Source organism: Bidens hawaiensis, unplaced genomic scaffold (assembly GCF_021521415.1).
Source record: "Bidens hawaiensis isolate Kalapana, Puna unplaced genomic scaffold, B.hawaiensis_p1.1 tig00012728_1, whole genome shotgun sequence".
In the NCBI taxonomy this organism is placed as follows: Eukaryota; Viridiplantae; Streptophyta; class Magnoliopsida; order Asterales; family Asteraceae; genus Bidens; species Bidens hawaiensis.
In genome coordinates, this window is record NW_027492053.1 from 323,717 (window position 1) to 335,957 (window position 12,241).

Below are 12,241 nucleotides of genomic sequence, written 5' to 3' on the forward strand. Positions count from 1 at the left end.
AACTTATTAACTTAATGAAAAATTATAAGAAGGTAAAATACGAAATCCCAAACACCCCTCAATCCCAAACATGCTCTAAATCCTAAGACCTAAATTAAGCAGCGACCAATTAAAACCCCATTTAGAGTGGACCCAAGTTGGGCCTGTGAGTTAAGCCCAAGAGCCTATAGGTCGCTTGTATATTATTGTATTATATTATATAAACAGAACTAGGGTTCCGTAACACCCCATCGTTTTCTTCTGAACCATAACATAACCAGCTGCCTCACCACCACATTCAACGTTGACAATGGAGGTTGCACCAGTTATTGTTGAAGACGGAAAGCCTCGCAGCGACGTCTTGCTCTTTAACCGATGGTCATACGACGACGTTCAGGTTGGTTTCATTTTATTTTAATCGATTTAGTTATAACTATTGGTTTCTGTTAATGTTTAAGTTTCAGATATGTTTAATTAACATGATCATTTTAGTGAATGTTTGTATGTATGATTCGTTACTGTTATATTTCAGATTACATTTAGATTGTAATTGTGTGTCTTTTATAGATGAATAGTTTATTTGAAATTTTGTTTTCATATATTGAAAAATTAAATATATAAATTTGCAAATACTAAAAAGTTATTGATGAACTTGACTGATTTAGACTGTCTTAGAATGGCTACTGATTTGTTGGTTTGATTAGAGTGAAATTGAATTGGTAGCATCCCGATTAGCGATTAATTGTTCGCATCGTAATTGTGATTTTTATAACACTGCTATTGGTTTGTTTTGTTTGGTGATTTGGTTATTGTGCTTTAGTTTTATAGAATTTAATGAAAGTAGAAATGTTTTCTATGTATGTTTGAGCAAATATACAGAGTTATGTAGCTAGTATCGTCATAAATTATTCGTATAGGCGGACTGTTTTGATAAAGTTACAAAGTAGTATCAATGTTCAATTTCTTGATGCTGATCTGTTCAGTTTTTTTTACCTTCCAGTTGTACGGCTGTACTGATGTTTTGAGGATGCGGTTCTTTGTTAACAGGTTTCTGATCTTTCTGTTGAAGATTACATTACCGCGACTGCTTCAAAGAATCCAATCTACATGCCTCACACTGCAGCAAGGTACCAAGGAAAGAGGTTCAGGAAGGCGCAATGCCCACTCGTTGAACGGTTGACAAATTCCCTCATGATGCACGGGCGAAACAATGGTAAGAAGTTGATGGCTGTGCGCATTGTCAAGCACGCCATGGAAATTATCCATCTGTTAACTGATGCTAATCCCATTCAAATCATCGTTGATGCTGTTGTCAACAGGTAACCAACCGTATATGAATCGAGTTAATGATCATATTATTTGGTTTATGATTGATGTTGAGTTGTAATGTTGTTATGCTGTTACAGTGGACCGAGAGAAGATGCTACTAGAATCGGTTCTGCTGGGGTTGTTAGGCGTCAGGCAGTTGATATCTCACCTTTAAGGCGTGTGAATCAGGCTATTTATCTTTTAACCACTGGTGCACGTGAAAGTAGTTTCAGAAATGTTAAGACCATTGCTGAGTGCCTTGCTGATGAGCTTATTAATGCTGCTAAGGGCTCTTCCAACAGGTACGCACAATTATGACTACATCTACATGTTGAAGTCTGTTTATATGTAACTTGGGATGTGCAAAAAATCGAATAACCGATTGAAAATTGAAAAAAAAAACAACTGAAATAACTTTTATCAAACAAAACACTGGGTTTAGACCAAAAGATAAAACCTAAACCGAATGATTTTGAAGAACCAAAAAACTGAATTGTGTTTTTTGTTTGGTTTGATTCTAAAAACATCCCAAACTGTTCACCTCTATTGGACAAGGTTCTTGCTGGTTTGACCAATAAACACATTTGGTATTAATTTTTTATACTATTCTGCGGTTCTGCCAGTTTATATTAATTTGGTAACTTTTGAATGTGTTTTGATGGTTTTATGTTCTTGGTGCAGCTATGCCATTAAGAAGAAAGACGAGATTGAGAGAGTTGCAAAGGCCAATCGTTGAAGTTGGGTTATGGTTTTTGTTTGGGACTGCATGAAGAATGGTTAAGCGTATAAGCTTTTTGTCATGGATATTGCTTTAGATTTATTGTTTCGGCTACTTTTTCTCTGATACATTTAGTTGGGTTTTTTTTAATGTTATGCCAGTCGGATTTTGTCAAAGAGATTTTGTTTTTAGTTTTGGTTTTTATCATTTGGATTTGCTCTTTATTCACATTTAGTTTTTTTATGTTTTTGCATTTCACATCTTCTGTATATAAATTTATCTGTTTTAGCTTTACATGTTGCTGAAAATTCTATATTCTCAAAATAAACGCAATAAAACTTGTTATTGCAAAATTTTTAGTTAACATTAACCCCATCCCTCTTCCCAACGCTGCTACAATAACTATTATGCTGAGAAACGATAACTTTGTTTTCAGTAGGATTGGATTTGGTGTCGAAGAATGATAACTTTGTTTTCAGTAAGATCAGATTTGCTATTCAAAACAAGGTGGCGACGCAACTTTGCTCGCTTACGGCTTACCTGCCTCATTTTGGATTATTTTCTATTAATTGACCAACAATGCAAAAAAGATGGTATCAATAATAAAAAAAACTGTCCGTGAAAAGGTTTAACGCGACCAGGTTAGAGTACGTCATGCCTCTTTGCGATATCCGTTTGCTAACATCTTCAAGAATGGACTTCGTCGCAGGCCACAGCTATATTCTTTTACATAAAAAAGTTGTTGAAACGTCTCAAACCAGGGTTGAGATATAAAATGATTAGAGACCAAGCACCTCAGATGCATCCTGTGTAGAGGCTGTCCGGATTAGGTGGCAGGACATCAACGTGAAGCTATGTTGTGAGCATGATGTCTAGCTGTGGAGTGTGGAGTATGGCTTTGCAGACTAGCTTTAGACGAGATTGTGATGGGGAAGGTAAGAAATTGGTGTCCGAGTGTTGCAAGTGTTCTTGGTGATGTTCATATGTCAGACTTTAAAACGTCTAAAACCTAAACTAGGATGACCAAGTTTTGTAAAGTGATCATAATATTGCATGTTGACCTCAAAACATTTATATTTGAGAAAAAAATTGAGCATTATTAGTTCTTTGGAGAGAATATATTAATATGTAAGTAGTCTATAGTTTATTAGACTCGATAATACAATGATCAAACAAATGTATAAGAATCATAAGATATCACTGATACAATGACTAAAAACATAATTAATAATTTTAAACTTTGCAATATTTTAGACAACAATGAATCATATTTGTTAACATGTAACATAGTTTTAATACTCTTCTTCTTCTTCCTCACCTCCTTCCTCCTCGGCTTCTTGCCCAACTTCCTCGTCGTCTTTCTCGAGAGCTGCAAGATCCTCCCGGGCTTCTGAGAACTCTCCTTCTTCCATTCCCTCACCCACATACCAATGCACAAGGGCTCGTTTCGCAAACATCAAGTCAAACTTATGGTCAATCCTATTGAATACCTCCGCCATCGCAGTGTTGTTGCTTATCATGCATACAACACGCGCTGTCTTTGCAAGATCACCACCGGGCACCACCGTTGGTGGTTGGTAGTTAATTCCGCATTTGAAACCCGTCGGACACCTGAAACACAAACAAATCTTTAAAACCATGTTTTATGTCTATTTTTCCATAAATAAACAACCAAAATTAACTTACCAGTCAACAAACTGAACCGTACGTTTGGTCTTGATGGAACCAACAGCAGTATTAACATCCTTAGGAACCACATCACCCCTATACATCAAACAACAAGCCATGTACTTCCCATGTCTCGGGTCACATTTAGCCATGCTTGAGCGACACATGGCATTCTTGAACTGGCATCTTCTTTCATTTCTTACTTATATCCCATACTCTGTTCGAGTCTAAGCATGTAGGATGCTTAAATCTCTCGAACTTTGCTCTGATACCAACTTGTAAGGCCCCGTTACCGGTAACCCTACTTTCGTGTTGGATTTACTCATAAACACAGTTCTAAATATCAGAGTTAATTAAAACATTTATGCGGAATATAAAACTTTCATTGAACATTACATAATTCATAACTTGTCTCAAAACATCCTTTGTCTTTCACATTAAAGCATTAAAATTAGAACATCATAAGTCTTCAGATGCCAGACTCTTGTTCAGTGCCATGTGTCTCCTCAAGCGAGCTGCCTCATCCTACTCACCTGCGTGCATACTAAAAGTCAGCTACGCTGAGTGAGTTCTAGTTAATCATACACTATACAATACACATAAACTTATATTCTTTCATTCATACTTTCATACTTTCATACTTTCATACATTCATTCTTTCATACTTTCATTCTTTCTTTTGTATTAACTTACCTTCATATCTTACGTTATAAAGAGCATTACGCCCTACATTCCTCGAGTATTATTAGGGCCCGGTACCCTCCTTCCTCGAGTATTATTAGGGCTCGGTACCCTCCTTCCTCGAGTATTATTAGGGCTCGGTACCCTCCTTCCTCGAGTATTATTAGGGCTCGGTACCCTCTTTCCACGAGTATTATTAGGGCTCGGTTTCCCTCTTTCCACGAGTATTATTAGGGCTCGGTTTCCCTCTTTCCTCGAATATTAGTAGGGTTCGGTCCCTAGTTCTCGAATATTAGTAGGGTTCGATTCCCTCTTCGTTACCATACAACCATACATCATACCTCGAGTATTATTAGGGCTCGGTACCCTTTTCGTAACCATACAACCATGCAACCGTCATTTCCTTCTTTTATTAACTTTATCACGTTCATACACATAAGCATACATATCATACTTATCTTATACTTAGCGTTACAACCTGACAGTACGTGCAATATCCGAAGATCGTTCACGTACCATCAAGCAATCATTCATACATTTCACATTATCCACATAAGGCATACACTTATCTCTTAGGATAAGCGTATTAACAACATATTGAGTATGCACACAGCCCCGAAAACATAACACATAAATGGGGCTAGAAACTCACCTGAACACGGTTACGTTCACCGTTAATCGTAATCCCTTTCTTCAGTTGTGCACGGCTGACTGTATAACAAGTATACGTATCAATTAACTATCACTTCTCATAATGTATTTCTATCTTTATATGACCCACAACGAACGGGGGTCCGGGGGCAGCGCCCCTGGCAGCGGGGTCTAGGGGCGGCAGCCCCTAGCAGGGTCCAAGGGGCAGAGCCCCTGGCTGGGGTCGAGCTGCCAGGTCAGATTAGATTTTTAATTTATTTTCTAATCGAACTTGGCTTTAGGCGAAGTTAAACCTTAGGCGAACTTAGCTTTAGGCGAAGTTAAACCTTAGGCGAACTTAGCTTTAGGCGAAGTTAAACCTTAGGCGAACTTAGCTTTAGGCGAAGTTGTCATCAGGCGAACTTGGCTTTAGGCGAAGTTAAGCCTCAGGCGAACTTAGCTCTAGGCGAAGTTGTCATCAGGCGAACTTAGCTCTAGGCGAAGTTGCCATCAGGCGAACTTAGCTTGCAGGCGAAGTTCATCAGGCGAACTTGGCTTGCAGGCGAAGTTCATCGCTTTGAAGGCGAAGTTGCCCAGATGAAGGCGAAGTTGCCCAGATAACCGCAGTTTCGGTTTCTGTCCAACATTTCGAGCGATTTTAACACCCTTGTTACGGTTCAACATCACCCACTACGCTTCCCGACCATTTTCGGTCGTTTATACACTAAAAGCTCGGATCTTTAAACTTCAAAGATCAAGAATCATACCTTTTTGAGCTTGTTTGGGTCTTGTTTATTTGCTTAATCACAACTAGTCTCTCTCTCTCACACTCTCGGATCTCGCCTCTCTCTTCCGGCCGCCGGCGGTTGAGGTGTGTGGTGTGTGTGTTTTGGAAGTGTTAGAGAGTATGGTAAAAATGAAGATATTTTGGGATTTTGGGGGTATTTATACCCCTGAAATCCCATTCTCATTTAACCCATCTCAATTAATCCAAGTCCAAGACCCACTCCTTACCCGATATTAATTAATTACGCGAAATCACTAAACATAACTTCTTTTATTCATCATTAAAATTTTAGGATGTTACAGATATAGGTAAAGTTTAGCCATCCTACTAAGTGCAAGTGACGGTCTTACCCGCACAATCACGAAGGAGGAAGCAAAACTTCAACCTATTATCTACCACGTTCAAAGGTTAACTTATTCAGAACACTTGGAAGGTTGCTAATTTAAACTAAAGTATGCATGAGCAAGTCATATAACGTTTATAAAGCAAGTCATCCAGTGAAAAAAGATTTATATTTCATAATAATTCAAGTATTACAAGAATGGCCGGGTAACTACCCGCCTACATGAATATAAATCTATACAATGTAAACCTATCCTAACAGTGGGAAGGGATCTTAAGGTTCAAGCTTCAGGACCACTCCCCCAAACCCACTTGTACCCGCACCATCAGTTGGCTGTGGCGGTTCAAGGAAGGTCTTTAGAATGGCTAGCCCATCATCAGCAGCAGCTACTTCGTTCACTTTCTCCACCACCGGATGCGGGAAGGCGGCATACTGGTTCACTGCTTGGTCATATACAGCTTCAGTATCCACATCATACAAAGGGAAGTTGGAAGGCGGGATGCCTTTCTCAACGAACCCTAGACCAAGCAGGAAGCCGGCCTTTTCCCCATCCTCATGAGAAGCGTTGAGGCCTGCGCTCATGGCATCGTCGTATGATGTGTCGGAAAAGACTCGATGCACAACCTACAAGAAAAAATACAAGTATCAAAACCTTTTCTATTTACAAAGAAAAGCGTAAAGATATGAAATTACGCATACCTGAGACAACGCTTCTCGAAGAAGCCATTCCTTGGCAACCAGAGCCTCCTGGAGGGCGGCTTGAGCTTGGTTACGGGCGCGTTCGGCTTCACTTTTGTTAAGGTTGGTGAGCAACACGTCCTTAGCAGCAGCCTCTTCAACGCCCTTTAGCTTACGCTCGGTGTGGTCAAGCACGCCCCTCTGGTCCAAGATCTCTTGGAGCTTCTTGGCGTCTTCCATAGCCAAGGCATCATGAGCCTGTTGGAGCCTTTCTAGCTTGGCTTTAAGCTCCTCGTTCTCAATGCGTAGAGGCTCAGCAACAGCTTCAGCCTTGGTGGCCCTCTCAGTTGCGTTCCGTACAGTTTCCTTAGCCAGCCGAAGCTGTTCGTTAACAGCTTGGGCAGCCTTGGAACGGGCCTCGAGACGGGCCTGAACTTCAACTTCAAGGGCCTGGAAGGCCTTCTCCTTTTCCGCAGCCACTGCGGTAAGCCTCTTGTTCTCCTCCCGGACAGCCCGCGCCTGAGCCACCTCTTGGATACGCGCAGCTTTTAACTTGTCGTTTTCACGACAAAGCAGCTCGACGTGCGGCTGCATCCGGGCCAGGAGAATCCGAAGCTCATTGGTTAGCCTACCCTCCTGGTAGCTAGCCATTGCTTCCCCCAACGCACCACTGGGAGCTGCGTGACGAGCCCACTCCACGCACTCCACAGGCGTGCGAAGGGTTGTTCCTCGGCAGATGTTCCATCGTGGAACATACACTTCATTGGAATCCGACACTGCAAAAACAAAACGCAGTTAGGAAAAGATGATATATATTAAAAAAAAAAAAAAAAAAAAGGCCAAAAGAACCCTACGCACCTGTAGGGTCGACAACAGGCCGATAGCCGCCGAACCCATCACCTGAACCCAAGGGAAATCCATCCAAGAGGTCAGGCAGATGGGAAGGAGGCAGAGGTTGGCGAGAAGCCCCAAGCATACCTGAAGGATCGGCCGTAGTTGCCGATGACGGAGGAGGCATGGTGGAGGCCGCCGCGGTAGAAACCAACGGAGGTGAACTCACCATAGGTGAACTCACAACCGTGGTCGCCGTTGCGGAGGAGTCCGCAGAAATAGTCACCGCCGGCTCAGTGAAAGATTCAGTAAATATGGCACTGACAGCCGGCGGAGATGTCGTCACAGTTGGAACAGTTGGCTCATCTGGGTGAGCAACTGAACCAACTGAGGCAGGCGCAGCAGCCTGGGTCATCGCCTCAGGTAGGTTGACCAAGCCTACCGTCATGGGTCCGGAGGTGCTCCTCCCCGCTCCACCCTGGAATGCGGTAGCATCCACGCCTGCACGAAGACAAGATATATAAGTATAATGGCGAAAATATATGAAGTTAAAAGTAAAGGAAGTTTGTACTTACGGGTTTTCTTGAGCCTAAAGGTGCGAACAGGCGGGGACGAACCCGATGGAGACGGCCTCTTCACGCCGCTCACCGTCGTCCTGGGCTGCTCGGAGGTGACATTCTCAGCCTCCGGAGCAGTGGTCTTATCACCACCAAGGTTCCCCGCCACCTCCTCGCTTTCGGTCTCTGAATCAGACCGATTCACCGGATCGGCAGTGGAGGCAACCTTCGCCTTCCCCTTCCCGCCGGCAGCCGCAGCCTTCTTTTTCCGCACCAACGGAGGACCATCTGCGGATTCCTCATCAGAAGATGACAAGATTAGAGGAATTCCAGCAGAGGTTTCAGCATTGAGAGGTCGAGGGTTGAATAACTCCTTACCTGGCCGCGTGGCGCTCAGAATATGGTGGCCTGGCGGGTAGACCTCCACAAACCGATCCCTCGTTTGCTCCAAGATGGGCAACTCGTTCTCATCGAGAGCACGAGTACCCATCCGGGCGGGACCATCACTCTCCCGCGGCTGCAGGAGAGACTGCAAGTCGTTTCCCTCTGAAATAAAAATAAGAAACAGTTAGAAGAAAAACCTATATCAACAAAGAAGACAGAGCATACCGTAAGGGACAGAGTTCAAACCGTATTCGAGGACGATAGGAATCTGGGACGCCTCCTTCCACACCCGGCTCATCCCGAGCATCACCATCCCAGACTCCGCAAAACGGTACACCGGAGTCTGGACCCGGGAGATCTTGGCGAACCACTCCGCCTCCTGGTAGTTGAGGGCGTGAAGGGCGGGGAGTGCTCTCCCATTCTTAAACGTCATCGCAAGGGGGACGACGCGAGCGGAGATATAAAAAAACTCCCGCTTCCACGACCGAAGACTGCGCTCGGTAGCGCAGATCTTCAACCCCTTGATCCGATTGACCAAAGTGTACCACCCCTGGATACACCTCCAAGAGTAGAAGGTCATCAACCAATCTACGTGGGGCTCCACGCCCAGAATGAGGCACACCCACTCAAAGTAGCGGATCTTGGCGATCGCCATCGGGTGTACCTCCGTCAAATGCACACCGTGCCTCTCCAAGACACGGTATACAAACTTCGTCAATGGGAACCTGAGATTCCCATAAACGAAGAATGCAGCATACACCCCTATTTTGCCCTTAGGGGCATCGTACACCGTCTGGTGTGGCTCCGGAAACTCAGGCTCGAACGACTCGAGCATGAACTTCCGGACGATGTACTGAAAAAGCTCGGTAGGAAGAGCACACTGGCACTCGCCAGCAGTGCTCTTGTCGTCCTTTTCGGACGTCGACGACGGATTCTCGACGAACACGTCAGACTCCTCAGCAAAAGAAGACATTCTGGAAGGATGAAAGGCAACGATTTCAGAGAATAATTAGCCGGAAATCGCTTAGAAGGAGAAGATAGAAGTGAAAGTGTGGATTACAAAGGACCCTCTCCCCCTTTATATATTCATCGCAATAAATGCGATGAATTTAATGCGGAAGAGAGAGAAATCGCAGGTGCAATGAAACTATGACACGTGGCAAAGAGCAAGCTAGCAACAGCTGTTGAAAGGACGCGTGCCATTAATTTCGCGGCCACGCGCCAGAAAAATCGCGCCCACGCGCCTGAAAAAGCGCCTGGAATGACCATATACTGCCACGTCGCCATAACTTCCTGAACGTCCTGACACTGTCAGAAGAAACCGTCGGACGACGTTTCAACAGTATGGACTGTTCTTATCCTTTCACCAACTCTTCAAATTTCAAAAAGATTCAAAAGTAAGCGGGAAAATACCTCTTACCTTGGCAACCAAGTAATTATAAGACAGGTGCGAGTACAGTGTTAAGGCAAAACCCTTCACATACTTAGCACCTGCAGGGAATTGAAGCCAAGAATACCTCGGCAACCAAGTAACCATAAGACGGGTGCGAGTACAGTGTCAAGGCAAAACCCTTCACATACTTAGCACCCGCAGGGAATTGAAGCCAGGAATACCTTGGAAGTAAAGTAACTATAAGACGAGTGCGGGTACAGTGTCAAGGCAAAACCCTTCACATACCTAGCACTCCGCAGGGAATTGAAACCAAGAAGGATCTTCTGGGCAGTGCTTGCGGAAACGGGAATAACATCCCCGCATAGCGGGAACGTCGAGAACTATATTGTTTGAACCTCCAAGATGGAATTGGTTGTTTAAACATAATTGATCACTATGTTCAAAACTACCAAAACCTCATGGAGAATCTACACAAGTGGAACTCAACGCTCCTGACTTGCGAGGAGGTTACAGACCTACCCGCATCACACCCAAAGATCAAGCAGAAAAGTCGGGAATTTCTGCACGTGACATTAGGACTTCCGCGGGAAGAATCCCCATGGAAAACCTTAAAACTAAAACCTTTTCAAAACCCTTGTTTAAGTCCAAAAGTTCACCTCACTTATTAACAATTCATGAGAAGAACATTGGACTGGGGTGACTTGAAGAGGTAGGTCCCAGCAGAGCCCAGTTGGACCCGCAAGACTCGCCTTGAAAAGGGACGTCTGCGCAGTTGAACCCGCAAGACTCCTTAACGGACGTCTGCGCGGTTGAACCCGCAAGACTTAACTTAAAGGGACGTCTGCGCCGAGACCAACTGGATCCGCAGGACCCACCATGCTCAGAGACGTGACGTCCTTACGCGCAGTACGCAAGCTGTTCCCGCAGGAAAAGCCTCCCAATGGTGAAGTACTCTGCCTGTTCCCGTAGCTGCGGATACAAGCCATCAGGGAAGGATACCTGCGCAGCAAAGCTACACGCACAAGACACTTAACTCTCATAATAATTCAGTAATGTCACCTGAAGAAGGAATGAGCAAAGCCGGGAACTCTCCCGCACAAAGCCGGGAGAACTCCCGCCCAAATGAGCCAGTCCGTACGATACTGGAGGATCTTTTGTACTGTACCTGACGAGGTATGGACAAAAGATCTGACCAAGGATACGACAGCTCACTGACAACAGTATGACGAGCAGCACGCTCTTGTACTGTATGTCACTATTAGCCGCTGCCTACTCACCAACCTGTCGGAGGACGTGCATAGCCTGCAGTTGGTGGAACAGGAATAGTACACAGCCGGCCTGGTCACTATCAGCCGCTGCCTACCCACCAACTACCAGCATGGCATGTGCGTAGCCCACAGTTGGCAGAACAGGAACACTATTCAGCCGGCTGTACCTTCTTGGAAACCTACCTTCGGCTATAAATACTCCAACACCTTGGAATGGTATCATCTCATCTTATATCTTATATCATATACCTGATATCTGCTCTAGTCATTCTCTTAATATACACTTATATTCAAGAGCAATCTAGTCTGATTCTCACGCCGGAGGGTGGTCACAAGGAGGTACCCCCCCTTCTCAGTGACGAGCTCACGGTGTCTGTTTTGCAGGTTATCAGAAGAACCATCTTTGCCGGGTCTAACCCCTCGTGGGAAACATCTATTTAACCCCCAGGTTATCCGTAATCTGCCCGGGGTCGATTAGTGTTTCTTCAAGAGAGCATTTTGTAATATATCTTGTTTCATTGTATATCATCAATAAAACGTATGTTTAACTCATGTAGTTTTAATCATACCCAAATTAGACTCGTACGGTAATGGTAATTTTTACGTATGAGCTAATTTGTATTCCTATTTAAAGTATAAGTTTTAAATGTCGATGTATTAACAAGTGATAGCTCATCAAAACACATAAAAAGAGGTTATTGGAACTCTTCGAAATAACAAGTTCTATTCTTGCTTCTAGTTGGTTAGTAACCACAACTAGACGAGTGCTCGTGCAACGTTGTTAATCTATCAAAAGATTATGGTACTTCATAACACCCTTTAAGAAGTGACTAGTCACATGACTAGTTTGTCTTTTTTAAGAGCAACAATCCAACTTTTACGTTGCCCGCTTACAAGATTTAAACCCAAATGCTATTAACAGGAGAATATTGAACATAACCCACGATGGGCTTCAAATCCACAATGAACATAGCCTGCATATACAAGTAGCATTGTAGAGTAAGAGCATCTACAAG

The 12,241-nt window shown here is 43.8% G+C and overlaps 2 protein-coding genes across 2 annotated transcripts; one reads left to right on the forward strand and one right to left on the reverse strand.

Annotated features, from left to right (window-relative positions):
• The first annotated feature begins 262 nt into the window (after window positions 1-262).
• Window positions 263-2,092, forward strand: LOC143541961 (small ribosomal subunit protein uS7-like). Its single transcript, XM_077034634.1, has 4 exons — window positions 263-376; window positions 1,027-1,298; window positions 1,386-1,589; window positions 1,969-2,092. Exons 1-4 carry the CDS (start codon window positions 290-292, stop codon window positions 2,021-2,023), a joined length of 618 nt encoding a protein of 205 aa, XP_076890749.1. The 5' UTR covers window positions 263-289; the 3' UTR covers window positions 2,024-2,092.
• A 1,073-nt stretch (window positions 2,093-3,165) lies between these two features.
• Window positions 3,166-3,825, reverse strand: LOC143541962 (tubulin alpha-5 chain-like). The gene is made up of 2 exons (XM_077034635.1): window positions 3,692-3,825; window positions 3,166-3,616 (listed from the first exon to the last, which is right to left on the reverse strand). Exons 1-2 carry the CDS (start codon window positions 3,823-3,825, stop codon window positions 3,298-3,300), a joined length of 453 nt encoding a protein of 150 aa, XP_076890750.1. The 3' UTR covers window positions 3,166-3,297.
• Window positions 3,826-12,241: the final 8,416 nt, after the last annotated feature.

Coding starts and splice junctions, on each gene's coding strand:
- LOC143541961 (XM_077034634.1), top strand. CDS start 290: ATGGAGGTTGCACCAGTTATTGTTGAAGACGGAAAGCCTCGCAGCGAC. Junction 377..1,026: donor GGTCATACGACGACGTTCAG/GTTGGTTTCATT, acceptor CTTTGTTAACAG/GTTTCTGATCTTTCTGTTGA. Junction 1,299..1,385: donor GTTGATGCTGTTGTCAACAG/GTAACCAACCGT, acceptor ATGCTGTTACAG/TGGACCGAGAGAAGATGCTA.
- LOC143541962 (XM_077034635.1), bottom strand. CDS start 3,825: ATGGCTAAATGTGACCCGAGACATGGGAAGTACATGGCTTGTTGTTTG. Junction 3,617..3,691: donor ACGGTTCAGTTTGTTGACTG/GTAAGTTAATTT, acceptor TTTGTGTTTCAG/GTGTCCGACGGGTTTCAAAT.